We start from the raw sequence: 26,273 nt of genomic DNA, 5'->3' as shown, positions 1-26,273 counted from the left end.
GAGAGAGAGAGAGAGAGAGAGAGAGAGAGAGAGAGAGAGAGGAGATAGGACAGGAAGGGAGGAAGAGATAGGGGAAGGAAGATGGGGAAGATTATTCTCAATTTTTGGATTGCATTTGGTCTTCAAAGTCTAAAACACACACATGAGAGAAACATAATCTTCTTCACTTGTTTTTTCATTCCTGGAATTCAAATGACATCCTAATAAACAGCCCCCTAAAAGTTACAAAGTTCTTCAAACTTTATTGATACACTGCACAATCACAACCATCTCATATTCATCCTGAATTAGAAAAGGTTACAACTACAATGTAACATGCACAAAATTCAGGTAGTATATTCACCCTTGATACAATTATTGACAGAAATCAAGTCTTCATTGAATTTTGAAGGAAAAATATATAAGAAAGAAAATAAAAGGAAAAAGAACTCTAGAAGGCTGACAAAGTTATACTCCTTTATCATGTGATAAATTTTTAAAGCATTTGAACATAGATTTGTTTTAAGGATCATTGTGAAAATGGGCACACCCATTGTTGGACACGGCTATAACGGCACCATTGTTAAGTCATATATATATATTTTTTTAAAACCTAGAGGACTCTGAACTTGACAGATACATTTTCGTACACCCACACATTCCTCACAACTGCACTTTACATGTCACAAAATTTTCTGAATGATTAAAAATTCTCCCTTTAACTAATGCAAGGGCACTATTATTATTTATCATTGTGATTATTGATATCCTTATACATCTGCCAAATAACATAGAATGTAGTCCCACAAGGATGGTAAAGGGTCCACAATCTTTCTTTCTCTACCCAATGGTGTGAAATAACTATGTGCCTTAAAAGGGCACCATTTGGGGGGTAAAAGGAATCTGTTTCAAAATATTAGAAATTAGGTTTAGCTGACAACTTTCAGGATAAAGACAATTGCATCTAATTAAGTCCACCTCACATTCCTTTGGACTCAAAGTATTTTGCACCTGAAGGCTAAATTGCACTGGTTCAGCTATATCATTTTGCCACATCTTTTAATTGCAAAACTATTTCTTCTTCCTTTCATTTACTTCTCTTCTCTTAAGGAAGAAATGAGGGAAATGAGACTGGCATTTTTATTTGTTTGCTTTTAGTGATCATTAGGAGTCCTCATCATATGGCATCTCTTTCAAAATGTTGCCTTCCTAGTTACACACCTGTGAAGTTTTACCGCAACTGTTCAAACTTATTTGTCTTAAAAGAAAGAGACAGAGAAGCCTTGATGGGAGGGGAAGCAGTTGGGTATGAGAATTTCCAGGAATGGGGGTTGTGCAAAATAAATATAAGAGATTCTTGCCATTAGAGAAAAAGAAAAAAAGAGCATTTTACACAAAAGAAAAACTTTGTTGCTTCCCCTAATTTTAAAGGGACTTAATTTTGTTTGTGGTGAGGGTGTGTTGGGGGAGTGCTGGTCCTGGTATTGCAAAGCCAGTTTTACTTTCTCAGTGAGAACTCAGGGTCCAACTGGGGAAAGAATCTCTTCACCAGGGGTCCTTCATTTTAAGCCTCTCCCTTCCCTCTTTCTATGATGGGGCAGCCATGTTACAACTACAGAGAAAATTTGCCCATTGGCACCACAAATATTCAATTTCTATCCACTTGTGATGTCATGTTACTAATAAGCTCTCCCTGGGATCAACTGCCCACTTTGGAATTCTCTGCTCTTTTGATATAATACTTCTTCAATGTAAATAGAACATGCTACCTCCTCCTTGTTCAGGGCAAGTTGACAGGTTTAAGCAGACTCAGACCCTGAATTTTGCCTCCATCATGGAGCTCCAAGAGTCTCAGAGTACACTTCCCAATTAACAGCCTAACTTGGAAAGTATCCTTCAGTAAGAGGTGTGAACTTCAGAGGGGAGAGGCCCATTCTTCTTTGCAACACCAAGTCTTCCCTCTTCTTTTGTTCATTTTGAGCACACTTGCAGCTAAAATACTGTGCACTGTACTCTCTATAAAAAATATGTGCATGTTTTGACAACTGCTCCCCTACATCTTCACCCTCCCCAATAAAACAAGAATAAGAAAAAACTAAATACACTTGTTTAGACTTGCAGATGACTGTATCAGGCACTTGGCATTAAACTACTGAAAAAACAGCTTGGCTGGAGCCTTAACACTAGCACTTTCATTGGCATTACTTTGGTGGTAGTACATATTAACTTTGGGGAGAGGGAAGGGTTTCAAATAACTGCCGTTGCTAAATTCTTCTCACCTAATCTGATAAGCTGCATTTGGTTTCCTTTGTATGTGTTAAACCCACAAATGATATATTGCCCAGAGACATATTTCTTTTTCCTGCCCTTATCCCCTTTTTACCCCCACCATTGGCACTCTGAACAAATCTGTCCAGCAGGCCTTATCCACCCACCCTCCATATGTAATGTTGAAAAATTATGTGTAAGTGTGGATGCCATCTTTAGTAAATATTTACTATATACTTCAAGATATTGGGCAACAGCTCACATCCCATGGAGCCATTCCCACCAAAGTGATTCCAATAATACAGAAGCTGGAATATGTCCATTGTAATGAAAAGTCATTTCACTTCCAGTATCCCAGTTGCCTTGGGTCTTATGTTCTTGGTTTTCTGTATTTTAGAAAGAAGAGGATTGGACTTAGCATACTTTTCACTCTGAAACATGGCTGGAATAGGTATCCATCAGAGATGTTTCCTAATATCCAGTGGAACAAGACAGAGCAGAGTTCCATGGTGACCGTAAGCCCAGTATTGTTGGGTTTGAAAGCATACAATGATCTACTTGGCCAGAGGATGGACACCTTGCAACATAACAGTTCTTAGAGTGAGGAACAGGTACAGGTTGTCCATTCCAAGCACCATGTTCTCCAACACCATCCACTTCCCAAAGCCTTCACATTTATTTTACTCCAAAGTAACAATTTAGTACCAGTAGAACACTCAAATGACACATTTATTTTTCATAAAATGTCTGACACCAACCCAACTCCAGATGCTGAGTGTGGGAATAGATATGAAACGTCCATGCCTGACCTTAATTCTGAGTTTTTGCCGGCTCATGATTGTCTCTGGAAGTTGTAATCAACAGGCTCTTTTCGGCACATCACATATATTCCCAGAACCTGGTTCCTAGTAGTGCACTAGGGAAAAAAGATGTCTGTTGACAACTGCCAAATGCAATATTAATTTTGTTCCCATTATCTCTACTTCTTGTGACAGTGCCTAGCTTTCCATATGCCAAGGCAGTCTTCAATTGTACATATATTTCCCCACTCTGGGTGTCATATTCATGTTGCCGTAGCAGAAAAACACAAAGAGGGCACTTACATTGGAGGAAGAGATCAATTAAGCACTAAGGGAATGGAACTCTATTATAGAGTTCATATTTATTTTCTATAATGTAGACCTGAAAAAGATTTCCAACTGAGGCAGGGCAGGTCTGTAAGAAAGTCATTGTTGATGCATAAAAAAGCATCCCCTCTTTCTCATGCCTTCATGTGGTTTTCAATGCTGTTTTTTATTATTTTTTTTTTAATCTCAGGCTCCCTTGTTGGCTGAGTCCTTCTTGTTCCAGGAGAATGCAGAAAGATCTGGTGCACTCTTCTTTATATGCTAGGTCTGTTGGAACACAGGAAGCGGGGGACATCCTTCTCAAAGCTATTGGGGAAGCAGCCTGTATCTGAGGAAACTGTGTCACTTACACTTTCCCCCTTCTGTTTGCAGTGTTGTGTTAATCAAGTGCTTGGAAATTAAGTCAGTTGCTCAAGTGCCCTCAGCTCAGAAGAGCTTCCTGAAACAAATACCAGAGTTGTCAACACACCCGCCATGTAATTGGCCTCCATCAGCTTTTTACTGGATAGTTTTCAAACAGATCAAACTAGAACTGGGACCAGAAAGGAAACACTTAGAAGTAGTCCACTGTGGAGAATGGACTGCTGACTTTACATTGCAGACGCAGATGTGTGTTTTCCTTCATGTTCTTGCTCCTAAGGAAAATCTGCCTTGAAGAAGGTCTTGTAAGTTCCTGACATGCACTTTCTGGAAAGGCTGAGAGGAGCATGAAAGTTGGTAGTACAATCCTTTGAGCACGAAAGAGGAAATGCAGTACTAATCAGGTTTGTCCAGAGCTGATCTGCTTCCCAAGAAGATGTTTTAGGAACTATAGACTCTCCTGGGAATAGTGAGTGACTGGTTTACATTGCTACTTTGGTCCATCTGTTTACAGGGTTTAATTTGGGTGGATGGGTTTCCACATTCCAAAGAGTCCATGACACAGGGTACAGCTTTTCTATGTTGTTAGCCTGTGAGATCATTGGCTTTCACATGATAAGTTGGTAGGAAATTTTGAAGATGCCAATGTCTGTTGATGGTAGAGGAGAGATAAAATAAAGTATAAAAGACATAGTATGATTAGAGATTAATATGGTGATGAACTGATAGTAGTGGGGAGAGAAATAAAAAAAAGTGTTAGATAATTACATTGATAGATTGATAAATACAGTAAATAGATCACTAGAGAGAAAGACAGGTGGGTAGACAATTGGATGGAGAGATAAATCAGACAATTGAGTAGATGAATAACCATATGATTACTTTTATAGATCACTTGATAAAACCTAAACAGCCATCTATTGATCATTTTTTATGTGTTGTAAAAGAGAAGTACTCCCCTTAATATACTTCCCCCATTTTTTAAATTGTTGTTGTTGTTGTTGTTTTTCTTTTGGTCACTTGACTTCTAAATGTTTAATTTTTAGTTGCATGCGTAGCCCCTAGCTTCTAATGCCCATAGCTAGTGGAAAAATGAATAGGGCAAAGTGATTAGAGAAGTTGGCAAGAATTTATATGTATGTGTGTGTCTGTTTGTGTATATGTGTGGCTTACACAAATACACATATTTGGATATAGTGAGATAACTCTCTAGAAAGAAAAGATATGGACCCTAATGAGATTTGACAATCATTTGGATGGAAGATATGTACATTATAATCAAGAAAATGATTCAAAGCTCAAGAGACAGAAGTAACAAGACAGATGGATATAACTCTTACTGTGTATCATATGATTAATCAAGTTGTGTCTTCAGGGTGTTTATGAGGCACATTTTCTTTGCTCACATGAAACTTATGTTTTGGGGTGTGTGTTTGTGTGTGTGTGTCTGCATGTATGTGTGCATGAAAGTTGCTTGCTTGTAATGATTATGGGAAGAGAAGCAGACAAAAAGGAAGGGCCAAGATTGCAGGAGCAGATTCCATTTTGGGACACACCAATAAATGATTATCCTACACATGGTAGAACCCTGCCCACCCCTCCCCCCAACCCCACTCATTCCAACTGGAAAAAAAATCACGATTAAAAGGAAAAACAAAAAAACAAAATATATCAAGAAGAAGAACAGAAACAAGTGAACAAAAAGAAGCCCAAACTGGTTTGCCCTCCGCAGTGTAGATTAAAGTCTGTGATATGGAGAAGCAGGCGTTGCTCAGAGGACCTAGGGTTTCTTATCAAAACTTGATGAAGAAGTGGGCAAAGAGGGTCCCTGAGAGCCACAGACAAGCCAGCGCTCTAGAGGCCGAGTTTACACCATCAATGACTGCTCCAGGCCCTGTGTAGGGGAAAGAGAGACAGACCCATTAGCATGTACCCACAGGACACCATACTCATCTCTGACAAGCAAATCCACAAACATGCTTCTCTGTGAGCATTCCCCCAAGTCCAACCCCCTCCCTCCAAGTCCGCAGAAATGGAAGATGCTCACTGGAAGGGATTGGAAACTTAAAGGATGCCCTGAACACTACTACCTGCTCTGAAAGACTCAGCTTAATAAATATATAGGGGAGCTGAGGGTAGTCATTTAGGCCCATGGGCCCAAAGGTTAGGGCAACAGACAGGGCTCCATGGTAAGGCAAGACAGGCTGGCCTCTTTAAAATCAGGGCCTCTAATTGTCCTCTCTCTATGGAGATGGAATCCAAAACAAAAGAGGATGAAGACGGAAAAGATAGGCATGGCGAGAGGAGATGGTTCGGAGGGGTGAGAAGTAGGTGGTGGGTGGGAAGAAGGAGAAAGGGATGGAGATATTTTGCTATCAGCAGAAGTCTAGGTGCCAATGAGATGGACTCTTCATCTTCAGTACATGTAATTTAAGTGTTGGGGGGAGGGTTCTCCTGAAGCTGCTGAGGAAGGGTGGATAAGTATTCTCCAGAGCTGGAAGAGTGAGAGTGAGTCTATCCAAACCGTCAGCAGTGCCTCTCCAACAGCATCAAAGAAGACTTGGCATCCCCGTAACAAACTGATGCTTCCTAGGCTTCTTCTTCCCTCCCTCTGGTCCTTTCCCATATCCCTACTGAGTCCTTCACATTCTACTGGGAAATAAGAATACAGAATCATGAGCATGATTTTTCTCCTCAGCTTCCATGCCTCAGGGAGAGAAACCACATGAATCTGGATTGTCCAAGTCTGCCTTGCCCTCAGGGCAGAGGTGTCAGTGATGAATTCTGCCTCTGTGTTCCTCCTCCACCTTTATTTGCAAGCACAGTGTATTCCAGGTGAAGCAAAATGGAATATGGTCAAAGGATTAAAAGACCAGTGACAGGGGAAGGAGATGCAGACAAATAGTGTAGCTCTTCCATTGTCTAAAACTCGGACTTCGCTGAAGTAAACTGGCCTGCTAGGAAAAAAAAAAAAAAAAAGCTTTAAAGAGCTAACATGGGGTGAGTCTTCTTGGACTAGACTCAAACTATTTGAATTGCTTTGCCCACTATGAGACTGATTCATACTTTTTGCTTAGTAAAGTCCAGGTCTCTCACTTCAGCAATAAGCATACAACTGTTCCTACCTTAAGGACTTCAACCTAGATACTTTTTCTCTGACTTATAATGTGCACAATGCTCAGGTGGACTAAAAATTATATTTACTTTATAGCTGAAGTCCAACTCATATTGCTGTGCATTTTAGCTATTGAATATTCACAAACAAGGGCAGGGTGCAGGTTCTAAAACAGTTGTCTGAGTTTCACAGAGGCTCCCCGACAATTTATGAGTATTAGCCTGATTCTGGGTCCTCCAGAAATCCTGGCGCACATCCTAAAGACTAGCCTATATAATGTACTAAGTTGGAAAATATTCAAGTGGAAGTTCCATGTCATCCTCTATATTGTCTTCTGCAAAATATGATGATTTAGGTTTTTAAATAAATTTATAAGGAAATGAGCAATTCAAATTGTTAAGGCTCATATGTTAATTTAAAAGCATTATTCTATATATAAATTGCCCCCCCACACACACACAGGTACACACACACACAAGAGTTGCTCCTCATTCTCTACAGGAGATTGTTCTAGGACCCTGTATATATACCAAAAATCTGCAGATGCTGAAGTTCATTATTTTAAAATGCCACATTATTTTCATAAACCCTACATACATCCTCTTGTTTGTTTAATTTGAAGTACTGGGAAATGAACTCAGGGCTTCATGCATGCTAGGCAAATGCTCTACCAGTGAGCCACATCCTCAGCTTGTCTTTATGTATACTTTAAATCATGTCTAGATTACTTATAATACCTAATATCATGCAAATGCTATGTAACTAGTTATTACATTGAATTGGTTAGCAAAAAAACAATAAGAAATAGATGTTCAGAACAGACACAATATTTTCCATCTATTATTGTTGAATCCATGGGTGCATAACTCATGGATACAGAGGGATACACATGCCTGGATACTTTTATTTAAAAGTATATTCCATTTTATATATATATATATATATATATATAGTTATATATATATATATATATAGTTATATGTATATACATATATGTGTGTATAAATATTCATTTATCATGTTTATATTAACTTGAAAAGCAATTAAAGCCTATATTTTACTTTGAAGAAATGTAGGTGTAGAGATCTTATTTTTACTGGTTCTACCTATGGACTTGAGCATTTCTGTAACTGTAATGCTATGAGCACTGCTCTGGTTAGAGCTAAGTTAGAGAGGAGAGAAGCATAAAGAGAAAGAAAAAACAAGAAAACAAAAAAAAGTGATGTATGGAATTAGAAGGAAGTGGAATCCTAAAGAGAAATGAGTGTTGCTTGTGGTTGTGGGTAAGATGCTTGGTGCTGATCAGGTGGAAGTTTACAGATATCTTCAGGTTCTGTTGAACGTACTATCAAGTGGGAACCATGAGGATGACTTAGAGATATGTAGGCTGCCCAGCTTTCAGAGGATAATTGTGATGACACAGTACTGTGCTCTCCATCTACAATTCAAAGAATCTAAATGGATTCTTTGCTTTTGATGTTTTCAACTCTACATCTTCTCTATAGAAAGTAATCATTTCCCCCCCAGTGGTCATAGCATCATATGGTAACAGGAACGACCAATGGGGACACAATTTCTCTAGTGCCTCTGCTGTTTTCTAGTTGAGTAACACCTCTGTGAGCTTTTGTTCTTCCATCTGAAAAAATGAAAGTAGGTGGAGCTTGATGACCTGTATGATTCTTCCCCTATAGCTTTCTGAGCTATCTTATAAATGGAACCTCTACATATTCTAGAAGGAATAGCTTATGAGCAGCCAGACAGCCTTCTCCAGGTGGTATAAAATAATCAACACCTTGGCTTTTAGCACCACGGCATGACATCTCCTCCTGAAACATGAAACATTACTGGACCCAACAGTTTCTCTTTTTGGTCCCAGTTCCCAGGTAGTTCCAGAAAGTTGTGAGGTTCTTTAGAAGACATGATGAGCAACTGCTCTGGAGCATCAAATAAAATTTGCTGCCAAAGTGCCTTTGGTCAATCAGACTGTGAAAAATGGCTGGGCTATTGCAGCCAGAGAATAAGTCTAATCCATTCTGATAGAGATTAAAACCAACACTGCTTTCCTCATAAAGATTCTGGACATATTTGAGATTGGCTTCTGGGCCAAATGACGGGGTAGTTAGAACTATACAAAAGGGTTCTCAGGCTTTATTTAGAGCAGAAGACAGTGGCTCACATCTTTATACCACTCTCTAAGTTGCAGGAATGTGAGGAAAAAAAAACATTAACAATGAACTGATTTTTAAATCACATCTTCACAATGATCCTATTTGACTGGAAATGAGGAAAAGAAGGTACCAGCATTAGGTCATTCACACTGGACTTCAGTATGCTCTACTCATTTTCTTCACTTGGGAAAATGCATAGTTTGAAAAAGTGATGGATTGCTGTGCTTTAATTTGGTGTAGTTTTAAGACCCTCGATGACCTCTTGGGGCTCACATTTGGTCCTTAGACTGCCATAGCCTTTTGCATACTTGTTTAGTGAATCTGCAGAGTCAAACTCTGTACCAGGGGAGGGCTTGGCATTGAAGGAGCTCTTCACCCTGAGATCAGCAATGCTTGCATAAAACCTTGAACATTCATTTCAGAATCAGATTGAATATTTTTTTTTTATAAACAATGGCTTCTTTAGTTGAAGGCTGCATGAACTTTCATGTTACCCAACATTTCAAGACATTAACTTGGGTACCAAATTCATGGTTCCCAAAATGATGTCAATTTTAACTTTAATAAATATAGTAAAGAATTCATATGTTTTTTCCCCTTTTCTTGGCTTGTTGGAGTGTCCGTTAGTGGTAATAGGGATAAAGGTTAATTCTTACCTAAAATTTAGACTCCAAGATTTGGAAAAGCAAGGTAGATTTTCAAAGAGGTTTTCTCCTTGAGAAAACTGACCCTGAGGTGCGTCTGGATAAAGGTCAGGTGTTTCAAGAAAAGATGGGACTAAAAGTTGCTTGTGGAAACACAGGTGGGAAAAACATCCACTAGGAAGACAGGAAACATTCTCTGTGTATTCTGCCTCCTGGACCTCTCTGTGTTATATATGAAGCCCTAAATATTCTTTGGGGTAACATCACTTATAATATGTAAGTGCAACTATTCTGACATATAAGTGGAACTAATCCTGGAAACTTTGGAGTCAGACCAATTTGGCTTTAAATCATGACTCTTTGGCTTGCCAGTTATGTGGTATTAGACAAGATATTTTGTCTTCTCTTGTTGAAAATAGACATAATAATACAGAGTTACAGGATGAAAAGATCAAGGTGATCCGTATTGTGCCTCTTGGAAAGTAGTTATAAGATGGAGGTAACTGCTGCTATGGATTAGTGGTTCCACCCTCCCTCCACTTCAGTTCCTTAGTTGGGATTAATATTAGGTTATTTAAATCTTTTCCAAATTCATTGAAATTGGGGTGAGATTTGGGTAAAGGAGAGAATGAAGAAGTGTAGTAGTGTAATGGTCACATTGCTACTGAGAGAGGCCATTCTTTAGGGGGCTTTGGAGGATGAGGGACACTGAGTAGGGAGAGATCTAAATCCAAGCTCAACAGTAAAGACCAATGGCAAAGGGGCAGTTCTGCAGAGAAAATGGATCTGGGCCAGACTTGGAGAAGTCATAGTACTTATTGGATGTCTCCATGTCCCAGACTCTATTTTCAGAAAAAAAAAAAAAAAGATAGCCACAGTCTCTACCTTCAAAAAGCCTTTACCACAGTAGTAAATAAACAAACAAGAAAAAAGACAAATCCTTTTTATTTTTTTTTTCAAATTCTCTAGGTTCTGGAAAGAAATTCATTTGGAACAAATAACCTCAAATGTCTTTCATCTCAGGAACATCGTGCCTGTTGGGTAGTCTTAAAAGGATTAAATTCAAGAGTTAGAAAGAACTGAATTTTCATTCTTGCTACCCACTAGCAGGAAGACGGGATGAACAATTTCTCTAGAATATTTTTTTAATCCATAAAATTGGGAAGGTTACTAGCATCTACCTTGTAGATTAGTTAAAACAGTACGTAAGTGTAAAGTCCCTGAATACAAATAAAAGATGAATACATATAGAGTGAATTAGAATTAGGACCACAATGCTGATTTTGAAAATAGCATGTGGTATGGGGATCCTGTACAAAGAGATGCTTCGGGATACTAGGTTTTCAAACACTGCCAAACACCAGCTGAAAGCAAACTTGGCTGTGGTACTTGAGTGACCCGATTCCTTCTGGAGGACCTGAGGTGGCTGCTAACATAGATAAAAGCTTCCTCAGGAAGACCAGTCATTCTGAGCAAGTGTATTCAGAAGCCCAATTCTTTCTCTGGGCAAATGCCACATTTAAGGAATCCTGCTCTATTTATGTTTAACAATGACTCAATTCAAGAAGAATGGCTGCTGCAAATATCAGGCTTCATTAATTTTTTTTCAGGGAGATAAATTGACAGTGAGAACATGTAATTATGCCCTTTCTCATTATTCCAGTCCCTCCTCCTTCACCCTTTTGAATGCTAAAAATTAATTGCTTCCTTCATGCCTGAAGTTGAGCATCTTTAAAAATAAAAGCTGAAATGAGGATGCAAAGGCAGAAAACAAACTGTGAATGACAACAACAAAATACCTTGAAAACCAATATGCAGAAAAAATATAAGTCAGGTTTCAGCATATAGGAAAAAGAAAAGTGGTTGACAGAAAAAACTCTAGAAATGGCAAAATGTCATAAAAGTCGATTGTTGTGTACACTATGGGCCAGAGGAGAACTATCTGTCCAGACTTAAAGCCCAGCAAGAACAAGACAAATAATAAACAAACACATAAACAAAATAAAGTCTATCTTTCAGAGGCCTACTTTGGGAAGCAAAGTATACTATATACTAGATTTTTAAGAAACAAACATGGTTGAGGACTTGAAATAAAATTAAGCCATTTCTACAAAATAAGAACTAGGAACATGTGTCTAGCCACATGCACTTGCTGCTTGCATTCAGAGTGTGGCTCCTCACCCTCTTGTGTAGCAGGTGTTGACAATCACAGTATGAGGATTCAGTTCAATGCTCCTGGCAAAGGGATTCTCTCTCTCTCATATATATATATATATATATATATATATATATATATATATATATATATATACACACACACACACACACACACACACATACATATGTGTATATATGTATATATGTAATATATATGTAAATACACATATACACACACAAACATATAAACTTCCTGATGAGATCCTACCCTTTAAGAAATTCTGAAGTTTAAAAATGTAGTGTACATTATAAGAAATGAATGTATTAGAATGTGTCTTTATTTTTCTGTTCTGGATTGTAGTATAAATATAGCACTTTCTTCTTCAACAGCAGCAGCAGACCAAGTAGCAGTAATTTTACTAAAGTGGCAGGTGGGAGAGTGAGCACATTTAAAAAAAAAAAATAGAAAGAAAGAAAAAAAGAAACCCAAAGGCAAGTTGAACTTGTTGATAGCACAGTGAGATCAATGGAATATCTGAAGTCTAAGAAGATACAGTTTTGCTATGAAATTTGGATGGGTTTTATAAGTATAATTATGAACTGTGTGACCTTCCTAATGAGGAACCAAAAGGATAATGATGTTCTCGGTGATTAAAAGAGGAGCAAGGAAATCTAATTAGGGGATGTGTGTGTTACACTTGTTGGTGAAACAGAAACCTATTTTCAGCAGTGCTGGGCAGATGAAGGCTCGTCATTTCCCTTGAAAGGGAACTTTTCCTCCATTGTCTTTAATTACAGAGAAAAATGTGGCACTGTGTTGTTTTACAAGTAAGATTAAGCGGGCTTTGCAGTGCAAGGAAAACACATGGATCAGGAGGGAAGAAGGCAGCCATCTTCGTTTTCCTCTCCTCTCACACTCCCTGTTTTCTGTTCATCGCAAAGACAAAAGCTTAGCAAGTTAATAGCAGAAGTTAATTCAAATCTGTAAGCTCATCACAAACCTGAAGGAGACAAGACTTTGTCTAAGCTGTGTGTCTGTGCTGACATCAGCACACACTGAATGCTCAGTGTGAAAGTCTAAATGCTTAGGCTAATAGCCAGATGTCAATGATTCACATGGAGGAGGGTGGGGGTGCAAGGCGATGACAAGGAACCTCATCAGGAATGAAATGTGAAATGTCTGCATTTTTTCCCCCTAATATGTTGACATCTTGCAGGTTGGGGAAAATACAAATGATTACATTTCTGTCATCAGCCAAAAGCAATGGTATTTCTCTCTGACTCATTCTCTCCCACCTGGATTTAAATTGTCAATTTGAAAAATAAAAATTATGTATGTTTATCAGCAGGAAATGGACAAATAGGTGCAGCATTTGATGTTTCTGCAAGAGTGCCTTCTTAAACAGTGAACTGAAATGTTTGATAGAGTCTCCCTCGCAAAGCAGGCTTGGGAGGGGACCCCTAAATTAAAATTAGAATTGGGCCAGTTGGAGGTTGGAATGCAAGTAAAGTAAGAGAAATAGTGATGTGGCTTCCCTGAGGGGAGAGAACTACAAGTCCTTTAGAGTATGTGGCCTTTCTTTGGTTAGTGAAGAGTTTCAAATATATGGAGGCTGTGACTGATGTCCCTATTGACTGGGAGATTTATTTATTAATTCCACAATCATTGACTGGGCAACAACCATTGCAAAATACAGTGCTATATCCTCTAAATGCAGAAACAAATACAAACAAAATATAAGCCGGAGGGCAAAGCACCACAAGAGCCCAAGAGATGAAGGATTTAGTCTTCAGTGGAGCTCAGAAACGCTCTACAAATGAACTGCCATAGAGTTGAGTCTTGAAGGATAAATATGATTTTATCAGGCAGAGAAGAGGACAAAACCTGTATGTGTTACCCTTTCACACATGGGAAGAGATATATAGGTTTGAATGAAAGGTGGGAATAAAGTCAGACTCCAAAACCTGGTGTTGACACTCCTATGGTAAAATTCCTATGTTGGGGAAATTCTGTTGCATCATTTGAATTCTCTAAGCTCTAGGCCCCTGTGAAATAGAAAGAATAACAGTTCTATCTCAAAGAATTCTTGAGTATCTGAAGGTGTGTGTGGCTGGCAGTTAATAGATGGAAACTATTTCTTCACTCTTTTAGCACAGCACCTATCATATTCTATGGTAATGGTTTGTTTCTTTGTTTATGAAAGGTCAGAAACTGTTCCTCCTGATCCTCCATCCTAAATATGATTACTGGTATAAAGTAGGCACTAAATAAATATTTTTTGACCAGATGAATAAATTGATGATTGAATTCAGAGTGAAAGCAGCTTCATGAAAGGTTCATTGTGATGACCTGGGGTATAGCCCAGCCTAGAGGGTGCTTGAAGCTATACGGTAGGTAAATCTGAGATTGCATACAGTCATAATGTCTTAATGTCATGCTTCTTTGGTAGGAAAGAGTTTTCAGCCAGGTAAATGACAAGGTTCATTCTGAGGTTTGGAAAGGATGCTTGGCCCTGCTGGGGCAAACAGATTGGAGAGGGATTACCAAAGATGAGAGGACCCATGAGAGCATATTGTAATTGTTCAGATGAGAATGGGGAGTGGGAAGTCGGATGAAAGATTGAGATCTACTTGTTAGGACTCCTTGGCTCACAGAGTGAGAGGAAGTAAGAAATGATGGTAAGGGTTCTAGGAAATGTGTGTAGGTACAAAGCAAGTCAAATGCTGAAGAGAAGGATCCCTTGGGGAGAAGGACTGAATTTGGAATTTCCAAGGAAGGTTCTGGCAGGGACAGTGGTCTGTCACTCAGCATTCCAGAGAGTGCTAAAGATACAGATTTGGAAGTCATTTGACTACTGCTGAAAGGCTACCAATCTTCTATGTGCCTAAAATTCCCTTGGAGAGTTTGCTTTAAAAGCACATTCTCAGGGACATTCAGAAAGATTTTGATTAGGTGGTTCCAGGACAAGGCTCACACTCTTTTTTTTTTTTTTTTTTTTTTTAAGCATCCAGAGTAAGTTCTATGTAGGCTAAGAAATAATTCTCTTACGATGCTTGAAGATGTGGAAGATTCCTTCAACTCTCACTGTAATCCTCTCCTGTACTGACTTATGGGACATCAAGGAAGTCACCTCCTGTTTACATCAGAAATGCCAGAAGTGGGGGATTAGAGGTCACCGGTCACCGAGGTCTAGAACTGACAGAAAGTGGGTGTTGGGAGGGAGAGAGACCCTGGAAGCCTGAGGTGAATGGAGCTTGGGAAAGTGGTAATTGCAAATGCTGATGTGGTGATTTCCTTTTCTGAGAGGGCGTGCTAAAGAGAAGTTTGGAGTCTTCATGCCCACTCTTTGCATTCCTCCTGGAAACACCTGGGGAAATGTGTAGTGGTCAAGTCACCTTAAAGGAAAGGAAGGAGAAGATGGAAGCACGAGTATGTGTGGGATGAGAGGAGTGTACAAAGGCAGAGATGCTAAGGCTTAGCCCACAATTATTAGTGGGGTGGACTTGGAAAGGACTCTAGTTGAAAATTCAGTTTGGAGATACAACCTGATATGCATATTTATACTGGAAGAAGAGCTATTAGCAAAGAAAAATAGAGATTCTGCCCTTAGTCTTTCAGGAGCTGCTTAGTTAGACTGTAGGCATAGCTGCTCCAAGGGCACTGAAGCTTTGCCTGAGGAAAAACCCAGAGCCCAGATGTTGCTTTAACTGGAGTATTTTGCATGCTCATTTGCAGTGACAAGATTCCTATGAGTTGTCCCTGTGCCTGATACTTAACTCTTAATGTAACTAATTTGTGTTGCTCAAATTTCACAGATAAAATGTGAGAAATCTGTTTTTCTCTGCAGCATCCCCCCTCCTTTTTGGCTTTGTGTGCGTTCTCTGTCCCTCTCCCCTGCCAGTTCCAGTAATCCAGGCGTTTATATGCCTCATTAAGCACATCGCACTCTCTGCAGTGCCAATGTAATCAAGTCCAGTGTCTTCCTTCTGTGCACTCCAAGGACAGAGGGATTGGGCCTCTTGCTCAAGGCCCAGAGGAAGCAAAGTGAGTTGGCATGTTAAGGGAAAGAAACAGAGTAGTAAGCAAGCTGATTCCAGCCACCCCTTTTTGCACATAGTTCTGGCAAGACTTTAAGGTGCCAGGGCTCTAGGTGGGCCGACAATGGCTGAACCCACTCAATAAAGCTAAGGAACACTTGGAGCAAGCTCCTTTTCAAGAGCACAGGGGGCATGCCACCATCTCCAAGGTTATGGATCGCAGCTATGGATGTCTGTCCCTCATCCTGCATCCTCAGTGCTTCTCAATTCAGGGAAGACATCTAGAAACTTAAAGGTAAATTGGGTGTTCTTGTTCTTTTCTTATATTTCAAAAACAACTGAGAAACAAACAGTGTGAAGGCTTGTATACCAGAGTCAGACCATAATTCAGTCCTTCTCTATAGAAGCTGGTCTTTTCTCTGCATTCTGTTGCCTTTGCACAACCTTTGGTTGCCTGGGGCTGAGGAAAGTGCGTGTCTAATTCGATACTTGAGCTGAATTCTACCTGGGCAACAGTCCTGTCCCTGTGGCTCTGTGCCAGGTAGTAATTGGTGTGATGAGGAAGAAGTGCTTCATGCAGATGCCAACCACTGGCTGATATTTGGTGATCACCCACATGCTGTGTTGCTATTCACTTTTCCTAATCATTTCCTGTTTCAACCCATTCACCCACCCATTGTTGCCATAATCTTCTATATTTTTTGTTCCTTTGAAATTGCTTTTGTCCTATTTTTATTTTTTCTTTGCACGTAGGTGCAGAAATATACAAAGGGTATGTATGAGGGAAGCATGTTTTGCTGGAACCTATAGGGACATAGTTCAAGGGGCTTCTCAAAATATAGACTTACAGATTGTGAGGTAAATACAAATGAATACCTGGGAATAGTGTGTGTGTTTAGATAGTATGAACATATGAATTTTAAATGTAAAATTTGTCTCTTAGCAGAATGAGTAGATAAGAGAAGGGAGAATTTTGCACAAGAGTAGAATCCAAGCAAATGGCTTATTTGTATGGGGTTCCATCCAGATCATTTACCATATCCATGATGGGTTGCCAAGCGTTAAGAATTAGTTTGGAAGTGTAGTAAAGCCCTCAGGTACTGAAATTAGAGTGTATGGTTGCAAATCACAGCTCATGTGCTTATAAATCAGTGAGATTGAGTTATCTGCCTCACCTTTCAATTTCCTGTGTACAAAATCTGGATAAATATGGTATTTATAGACTCATTCAGTGAGACAAGCCATGTAAAATAGTTAGTTCAGTGGTGCTATACATAGTAAGTAGTTTGTGGCTATCATTAGCTGTAATTATGAGGCATTGAGCACCAGGATGAACAATCATGGTCAGCAGAAAGGTGGGCTGGCTGGACACTATTACTCTGATCTTGTGCTGCATCTACTGCTACTCAATACTAGCATTAGAGAATTAGTATGTGTGAGTTCCACAGAAGACATTTTACACAGAAGACTTTTACTGATGAAAATACCAGGCCATCTGAGACTCTTCAAGTCACTCAGCCAGCAAACAGCAGAGCCTGATCTTAAAGACTCTCTGGGAACTATTTCCCTATAGCGTCCTGTCACATTTCATTCCTGGCCACTGAACTTTGGGCATCAGGAGCACAACTTTTTTATTTTAGCATTTTCGTGCATTCTTTCAGTCACAAATCTTTCTTGATCAGTTACTGTGTGGTGGGTCTCTGTGTTGGATTCTAGGGATCAAGCCAGATATGGTCCCTAGTTCATGAAGCTTATAAGCTAAATGGGAAGAAGGACTTTAATTGAATACAATAGTTATAAAAAAAGCAAAAGTGCAAGGAGAGGATTATGCCCCAGAAACAAGGAGCCTATCTGCCATATCTCTACTGTATATCATAAACAGTGACCTGCTCATGATAGGGACTGAGTATATATTTATCAAAGAAGGCTAACCAACACACAGTGAGTACAGCAGGCAGAAACAAAGTATGGGAGTGTGTACAGTGGGGGAAACTGATTTAAGAAAGGTCAGGGAAGGCTTTCCTCAGGAATAGGTGATGACAGGTAAGTGGATCCTATCAGGTGAAGTGAGACAGAGTGAACATTAGGGACTGGAGTGTGCTGTAATTGAAGGTCAAAGGAAATGGAAGGAAGGAAAGCAGGTACAGGAATGGAAGCAGTGATAGCATGGGCCATGACAGAGAGGCACATACCAGGGGGATTCACAGTACCTAGCAGGTATGCAACAGTTTTCAGTTGGCCACATCTTATGAGTATTATCCTACTGCCATGTCATAGTGACACTCTTTTATAAGCAGGCCAAGAGAGCATCATCCCAGTTTCAGCTCTACAAACTGAGACCTACAGTCTTTGTGTTATGTCAAAGTCACACACCTAAACCTATTTTGGGGTGCCCTCATTTACCCACCTCACCAGCCTTTTAAAGCAAGCATTAAAATCCCAATGGTATATATGAGGTAAGAAATCTTCATCAAGTATGCAACTGACATGTGGCTGAACTGAGATGGAAATCTATGTCTTTGCTACAAACTGAATTTCATCCATCCCTCCAGAATTCTTAGGTTTAACCTCTAACACTCAATGTGATTGTATTAGGAGATGGAGCATATAAGGAGGTGTTTTAGGTTAAGTGAAGTCATTGGATAAACCCTGATCCAATACTATTAGTATCCTTATAAGAAAAGACACTAGTAAGTTTCTCTCCACTCCTATTTCCTCATAAAAACTCAGCAGAAAGGCTACATAAGGAAACAGCAACAGGTGACAAGCCATGAAGCAAGCTCTTACTCAAATGGAACTGATCGAACTCACACCTTGGATTTCTAGCCTCTAGAATTATTAAAAAAAAAAAGTGGTCTGTAATTTAAGTCACCCAATCTGTGTCATTTTATTACAGCAGCCTGAGAAGATTCATATGGTCTTAGTATACATTGGCTATTGTTATCTGCTATGACACATCTCTTTCCTTAACAGGAGAGAGAGACGAAAATTCAAGTCATCTGGTTGTCGGTCCTAGGCCCTTCCATTGTCTGTTTTCCCTGCTACTGACAACTTTACGAACTGAAGACGTAAGTGAAGTCACAGGCAGGACAGCACCCTAATTCTGCTCTTTACCTGCAGTGTCCTCAAGACTAAGGGATGTACAGTTAAGGTAATTAAGGTGTGACAGGCTATGTTAGTCTGTGATTGCCCTGGATACAGAATTGTGAGAAGTGACAGTTGCAGAGCTGATTCTAGGTCTCTAAAATTCAAATGTTATCGCTTTCCAAGTGATAAGCCCTACTTAAAAAAGTAGGGCTTTGAGTGTTCCATCTCTGGAAGAAGAGCTGGGCACTAACTGCTCCCTTTTCCAAATATACAATGGGTGTGGTGGGTGTGTGTGTGTGTGAATGTGTATGTGTGTGTGTGTGTGTGTGAATGTGTATGTGTGTGTGTGTGTGAATGTGTATGTGTGTGTGTGTGTGTGTGTGTGTGTGTGTGTGTGTGTGTGTTTCTCTCTCCCCCCAGTTATCATTGCTGGGTAAATACTCAAGTACTTAATAAAGGAGTCGAGTTTTACATCTGATTTTGTGCCTATTCATTAGCTACATGCTTCAGTCTTTAGTGTCATATAACCTCTTTGGTCCTCCTTTTACTTATCTGTAAAATGGTGTTAATAACCTGTTTGATGCTACTGGCTTGATGCCTAAAAACTAGTAAATATTTGGCAAATAGTAGGTATAATATTCATATACTTCTATTTTAAAATAAAATTTTATAACTAAGTCAGTATCACTCTTTGCTTTGGGCTAAAAGAATGAAACTTTCATACTAGGGTGACTTCTCCTTAAAGACAGTCATCTAATAATCCATTTGGCTGGGTTCCTCTTGATACTTCTGTATATATATACTCCTTCTTGTTAGAGGCAACCAAGTAGAAGTTTATTATTTGGGGGCTGAAACCACTTCCCCTGAGATTTATAATGATATTCTACAGCTGTGTGTGTGTGTGTGTGTGAAAGCCATCATATTCTACATGCTTGTTATCTAAACTGTGCAAACCATACCCCTTGAAGTCTATCGACTATGGAGAAGTACATCAGGGAGGGGGAGCAGGCAAGCCTATCTTTGAAGAAGGCTTATATACAAAAGCATAAGCATTCAGGCAGGCAGAGGAAGGAAGGAACATGCTGTACCCACCTGCCACTGCTGATGAGGGGCTTATTTCTAAGACACACACAGCACAATGCACACACAATGCAGAGAGAAAACAAAGACATAGATCACACATTTCAGATGGTTGGTGGACAAAGTTTAGTTCATCTCAATGCTGAAAGCTTGTTCAGGGTCTGAGATGCACATGGAAATATGGATCCCTCCTCATCCTACTTACTGGATGCTTCCCTCTAACTAAACCACAACAAATAAACACATACATACACAAGTAAAAGAAAAAGGAAAAAAAAAAGAAAGAAAAAACCACACACACACACACACACACACACACACACACACACACGAGCTAGCCCTGGCCCATGGTGTGAAATGTCAGACAAGAATATGCACACAGCAGGGTGGGAATATGGAGTGAAGAAAGGAAAGGGCTTTTAGGAGGCCAGTCATGGCTCCTGAGACCTAGTTCCTCTGAAGTACTTCTGTCCTACGGGAGAAACAACTTCAGAGGAGGGCCTCAAGATGGAGTTGTGAATAGAGCAGTCATCTGGTGAGGACTCAGACCTCTGCTCCATTCTCAGTCAAAGAGAATATGGCACAGCAATCAACATGAGAATCAAGATGGCAGCAGTTGACTTAGTTTAACACCATAAATGAAAACTCCAGAATCACAGACTTTTATTGTAGAAGGTATCGGATCTTAAAATTACATCTGGTTCGTCCATGCAGAACTTCACAAGGTAGTACAGTTGAACAGTCTGTGGTTGTCTTCTTTATGGGTTCCACATTCAAATGGATTCGAAATTTGGTTTAGTCCTTTTAAAAGGAACAGACTTTGCCTTTCAATGATCAGGAGAATGAATTACTTTGCAAACATCACTGTATCACATGCCAGGGAAATGACAGGGAGAAGGAGTTCTTAGCTAAGGGTGGTGATTTGAGTAGTATGGATGGACACAAGCCAAGCAGATCATGTTGTCCTCCCTCCTGGGTCCCTGGAGCTCCCCCATGTGGCTGAGCCCACTGCATCCAGGCGTTCTGCACTCACCATACAATGTGATGCTGGCATTGGTATTCCCAAGCTTGTTTGTGGCAACACAAGTGTAGTTTCCATAATCTTTCTCTGAGACATTGAAGAAAGTCAGAGTGGATATGCGGCCTTTGTTCTCAATCCTCACTCCATCCAGGCCAGTGGCTAATCTGAAATAAGAGAAGGTACTGCTGGTCTGGTCCCACGAAAGGAAGGAAACAGCAGACAGTGGGCACTGAGAGAATGCAAAGACCTCATAGATCAATTCTGTAAAGAGGCTTTCTTTCCCCAAACCCTTTTCTCTAACTAACTCAGTCCCTCCAACTCAAACCCTAAGTACCAGACTCCACCAAGAGGAAAAATGAAAGGATAAGCACACTCAACACTCAAAATGTTTTGATTTCTAGTCATCAGAGACTGCCACATCTAAAACTCATCTCAGATTCTGAAACAAGATCAGTTCATTTTGTCTCTTTCCAGCTTACTTCATTTTTATTCTCCTAGTTCTAAACAGAGACTCTGTCACTAAGGAGGCTGTAACACATTTTGATTTTGCCTTATCTTTCTCCTGTACTTTATCATCTTCCTTCCATGTGAGGAATGGTGCATCAGCTCTGCTTCAGAGCTGCCCGACTTCAGAGGTACCTGGTGTCTTCCTTGAACCACTGGAACTCAGCCATCGGGACCGCAGAGGCTTCACAGCTCAGGATGCCCTTCTGGCCAACCGAAACACCAGTATTCTTGGCTTTTGAGATATAGGGAGGGTCTGTGGACAAAATAAACAAGGAAACAAACAACAAAACCATACAGAGTGATTCCAATGAAAGATGAGAGGCATGTCCAGCCATTTGCTGTGTCTGGTGGCACAATTCCTTCCCAGTAAAATAACCAGAGAAAGAACTCCCTGTAAGACACTGTGATGACAACAGCATCTTCTTCTGGCCTTCAGACCAAGTCTAAATTAGCAGCTGTCTCCACTGGCTGAGAGCTCTGAGGGTCTCAGGAAGACTCCATGGACAGAAGGCAATGGAGACAAGAATGGGACAAAGCCATCTGTAAAGAATCTTCCTGTTGGCAGCCACTCGAATGTGGGTCTATTCCCTCTTGTCCCCCAGCATTCTCGGACAGCCGGTCAACTCACAGTTCACAGTGATTTTTACTTTCCGCACATCGGGTGCGGCAACATCATTCAGGGCGCTGCATTCATACTCCCCAGACTGGTCCCGCTTGATGTCAGAGATCTCCAGGTACTCATCCTCACTCACAAAGCCCTGGCCTTCTGGGGAGAAAGAGAGAGAAAACAACGGAGAGACGGTTAAACCAGGGACAGAGCCACAGTGGATAGAATAGTTATGGTGGTGACCAGTGGGTTTGAACAGCCCATCAACGATATAGGGAGGGCACTGTGAAGACAGAAATTCCCTGCCTGAGTCTTGGGTCAATGTTCTTTCAGCCAAGCCACTTTAACTTTTTAAAGACATTTGATAAAAAAGGCATATCAGTGTTTTTCTTACATGTATTATGTATTATGAGGATTAAGGATATACATAATAAAGACCCTACCACATTAGAAAAATTTTTGATGTTTCAAAGAGAATTGTCATGATGAATAATATTATAAAACATGTGGAATAACTTTATGTTATATGAGCAATATGCTAATTTTGCACTATGTAGAGATGTCTTTATATATAGAACACAAGCTACTAACTACTTCCAGAACAAATAAGTGAATATTTTACATTTTAAGACAAATAAAATCAAAACAACTGGTTTAGATTCAAACTGAGGTAGAGAATAACTAGTTTGATTGAGGCATTTTACAATTAATATGTATTTTAAAGCATCATGTTGTATACAATAAATAAATGCAATTTTTATTTATCTAATAAAAAATAAAACATTTAAAAATTGGTAAGGAAGAAAGAGTGAAGAATAACTGAATGAGAAAGCACCATGTGACTACTATGTATTAGATTCACAATAAGCATTTGCAAACATAAATAAATGGTAGTCAGCTTCAAATGATAAATCTGTGGTTATTAAAACAGCTTAGGTATTTTAATACCTGATTTTGAACGCATTTGGGAGTTATCCTTCTCAAATACTTGTGAAATTTGAAACTCATTATTCAAAATAGTTGAGCACTACAAAATTTGCTTTGCTTTTATCCATCATCATGAGCTCTTGTAACAATCTGGGTCCTCTCCCTTTCTGATTATCCCATTCCCTATAGTTCAGTGTGAGAGAAGAGCCCCTGTGTCAAATTTTCTGAGCTCTGTTGAAACACCTGGCTGTGGTGAAAACCCAGCCAGCAGGAAGGTCAAGAAGGCACAGCCATCTTCCTTTCTCATATACCTGCTACCTGGTTCCTTTTGAGCTCAGGGCAATTGAAACTCTTTATAACTTTCCCCAATACCCTATAGGGTTACATTCTTACCATTGGTGCTTATTCAACCATATCTGGGTCCATCCAAGGTGTCTGTGGAGAGGAGCTAATGGTGGGGTTGAAACTCAGGTGCTTTGGCACCCTGACTCTGCTACAAGTCCAAGCTTTGAGGACCTCCCACCTCTCACTGTGCCCACATCCCCAGCTCATTTGCTCTTTGGCACTTGGTGACTACCCATCTCCATCCCCTACCTTAGAATCATATCTATGTAGGATGAAATATCAGTCTTTGGATGTTGTTGGCAAAGTCATTGCTAAAAGGTATGGTACACCAGGAAAATATTTTTTTCAGGGCTCCTATCTATATAAAAATAGAAGTCATCACCACAAACAGTACTTTTCTTTTTTTAAAAAAATATTTTTATTTGTAGATAGACATAATACCTTTATTTTTATTTATTTATTTATTTATTTTGTATGTGGTGCTGAGGATAGAACCCAGTGCTTCACATGTGCTAGGCAAGCACTTTACCACTGAGCCATGACCACAGTCCCCCCATCAGTTCTTTTCTGATAGCTCAATCCCACATAATTTCATGGGGAAATATTACAGTAGCCCAAAGGAATTTGTCACACCACCTTTCTAGAACCTGCACCTGGTGACAAGGCTCCAAGAACTACATGGGTATGATGTTCAGAGTCAATGGGGAACCTGGAAGAACCATGCGAAGAGTGTCTGCCAGGTGCTGAAGAATGTCTGAAGAGTGTCTCTCAAGGGGAACAGAGCGACTCCACACTCCTGACCTAGCATGGGCATGCCCCCCTGAATGTTATCGCTCACCTCACCTATCCCTAGGGGTGAGAGAAGAGCTTAGAACATTTTGCAGAAGAGCATCAGGATGTGGTACCTCCAGGGACCTGAAAGCGGGCCCCATTTGCTGAGATCTCAGGACAGTGTTGCTACTCAAGGACTCCTACCCCAATAGCCATTCTGTTATCCAGACTAGATCATATTCAGTCTCCTCAAGGTTAATCAGGGAATGCAAGCACCTTCTCATCCTTCCCCCCCTTTCTTTTCTCTTAGAATCTCAGAGTTAAGGGGATTCAGAGAGTATTTATTTTGGGAAGTCTAACAAAGATAAAACTTACCTTTCCTTTTGGAACAATGCTGGCTGATCAATGTGAGCATTTTTAAGGATGAAGCAACAATAAAATCAAACACCAAAATGAATTTCCAGTCTCACTTCACTGTTTCTACAATGAATAACAATGGCAGAATGGGAATTCTGGTCTCTTCTTCCTAAGACTCCATTATTCTTTGAAAATATACCATGGAGTATTTCTTAGAAGTAACTGAACCACACTGCATTTACTCCAACAAATGAGCTATCTGCCCTGGACCTGGCAGGAACCTCAGGCAGAGTCACTGTTTTCCCTTCCTTGGGGAGAGCAAGAAAGACCCACTCATGCTGCACAGTGGACACTGGCCATATCGATAAAACCTCCTGATAAAGCATCATCCATGCATGCCAATTAACTGAGAAATGTGTGCAAATCAACTGAGAAGTGCTGACTCACATAAAGGCACTGGGTGGCTTCAAAGAAGGAAGAGGCCATGAGCATTTGTATGAGTAGGACAGATCCTGGGTTCTTTGTGGAGAATTACCAGACAACATGACCAGTCTCTGGAATGTGGGAACTTATTTTCATTTGCCGCAATGCTGCTTTTATGGGATGGATATGTGACAGCAAAAAAATACATTTCATGTGAAATGGGGATCGTTATGATAATACTACCTCATTAAGCGAGAAAACGAATTTTGTCAAGTTTGTCCGATAAAGTAAGTGCTTCTCAGATTTTAATTTGCATATAAATTCCTCAGGGACTTCTTAGAAGTATAGATTCTGATTCAGTTGGTCTGGAGCAGGGTATGAGATTCTGCATTTCCAGCAAGTGCGCAGGTGCTGCTCATGCTGCTGGGCTGGAGACCATACTGAGCACAGACGTCATCAGGCAGCACACAGGACTGGACACTGGTTCACTCTTACACACTCACAATTATATAGGTCTATGTGGTTGTTTGGATCCTAAATGTCACCTAAAGGCCCACGTGGTGGATGTTTGATCCCTGATTAGAGCTGTTTAGGAGATAGTAGAAACTCTAAGAGGTGGGACCTGATTGGAGATCAGGAGAGATGTGTCCTCAAAGAGGATAGTTGGGGCTGGGGATGTGGCTCAAGCGGTAGTGTGCTCGCCTGGCATGCATGCAGCCCGGGTTCGATCCTCAGCACCACATTCAAATAAAGATGTTGTGTCTGCTGAAAACTAAAAAATAAATATTAAAAAATTCTCTGTCTCTGTCACTCTCTTTCTCTCTCTCTCTTTCTCTCTTAAAAAAAAAAAAGAGGATAGTGAGATTCTGGCCCCTTCTCCTCTTTCATCTCTCTCTCCCTTTCTGTTTCCTGACTATGAGTTGAGTGGTCTTCCTCTGTCACATGCTCCTATCATGATGTACTGCCTCACCATAGGAACAAAAACAACAGGGACAACCAATCATGGATAGAACCCTCTAAAAATTGTGAGCCAAAATTACCTTTTTGTCTTAAAAAGTTGAGTACCTTGGGTCATTGTTCATAGTAACAGGAAGCTGACTAATATAGTCTATAAAGAGCATCTGGTTAAGAAAATACACTGAGCACCCCTCATACTGAGATTCCTGTGGAGTCTGCATCTCAAGAGACACACTATCTTAGGAGGTCAGGGCTCAGAAGATACACTGAGACAGGAATCAAGACATTTGAAAATAAACGTTGTATTGATTCTTTGTGATTAGAAATAGACAAAC

The 26,273-nt window shown here is 40.0% G+C and overlaps 1 protein-coding gene across 4 annotated transcripts in view; it reads right to left on the bottom strand.

Moving 5' to 3' along the window:
* Nucleotides 1-5,527: 5,527 nt before the first annotated feature.
* Nucleotides 5,528-26,273, bottom strand: part of Opcml (opioid binding protein/cell adhesion molecule like) — a 513,817-nt gene continuing 493,071 nt past the window's right edge. The window contains exons 4-8 of one of the 4 annotated variants that reach the window (XM_076843550.2): nucleotides 22,180-22,317; nucleotides 21,684-21,804; nucleotides 21,057-21,208; nucleotides 20,036-20,062; nucleotides 5,528-5,628 (exon numbers count right to left, since the gene is read on the bottom strand). In XM_076843550.2, the coding sequence (XP_076699665.1) occupies nucleotides 5,528-5,628; nucleotides 20,036-20,062; nucleotides 21,057-21,208; nucleotides 21,684-21,804; nucleotides 22,180-22,317 (539 nt within the window). The remainder of the gene's footprint in view (nucleotides 5,629-20,035; nucleotides 20,063-21,056; nucleotides 21,209-21,683; nucleotides 21,805-22,179; nucleotides 22,318-26,273) is intronic. The other 3 variants (XM_076843551.2, XM_076843552.2, XM_076843553.2) reach the window with 3 other exon arrangements.

The sequence above is a fragment of the Callospermophilus lateralis genome, chromosome 2, assembly GCF_048772815.1.
Source record: "Callospermophilus lateralis isolate mCalLat2 chromosome 2, mCalLat2.hap1, whole genome shotgun sequence".
Classification (NCBI taxonomy): Eukaryota; Metazoa; Chordata; class Mammalia; order Rodentia; family Sciuridae; genus Callospermophilus; species Callospermophilus lateralis.
The sequence above is the reverse complement of the archived record's forward strand: the minus strand, read 5'-3'. Positions and strand labels throughout refer to the sequence as shown.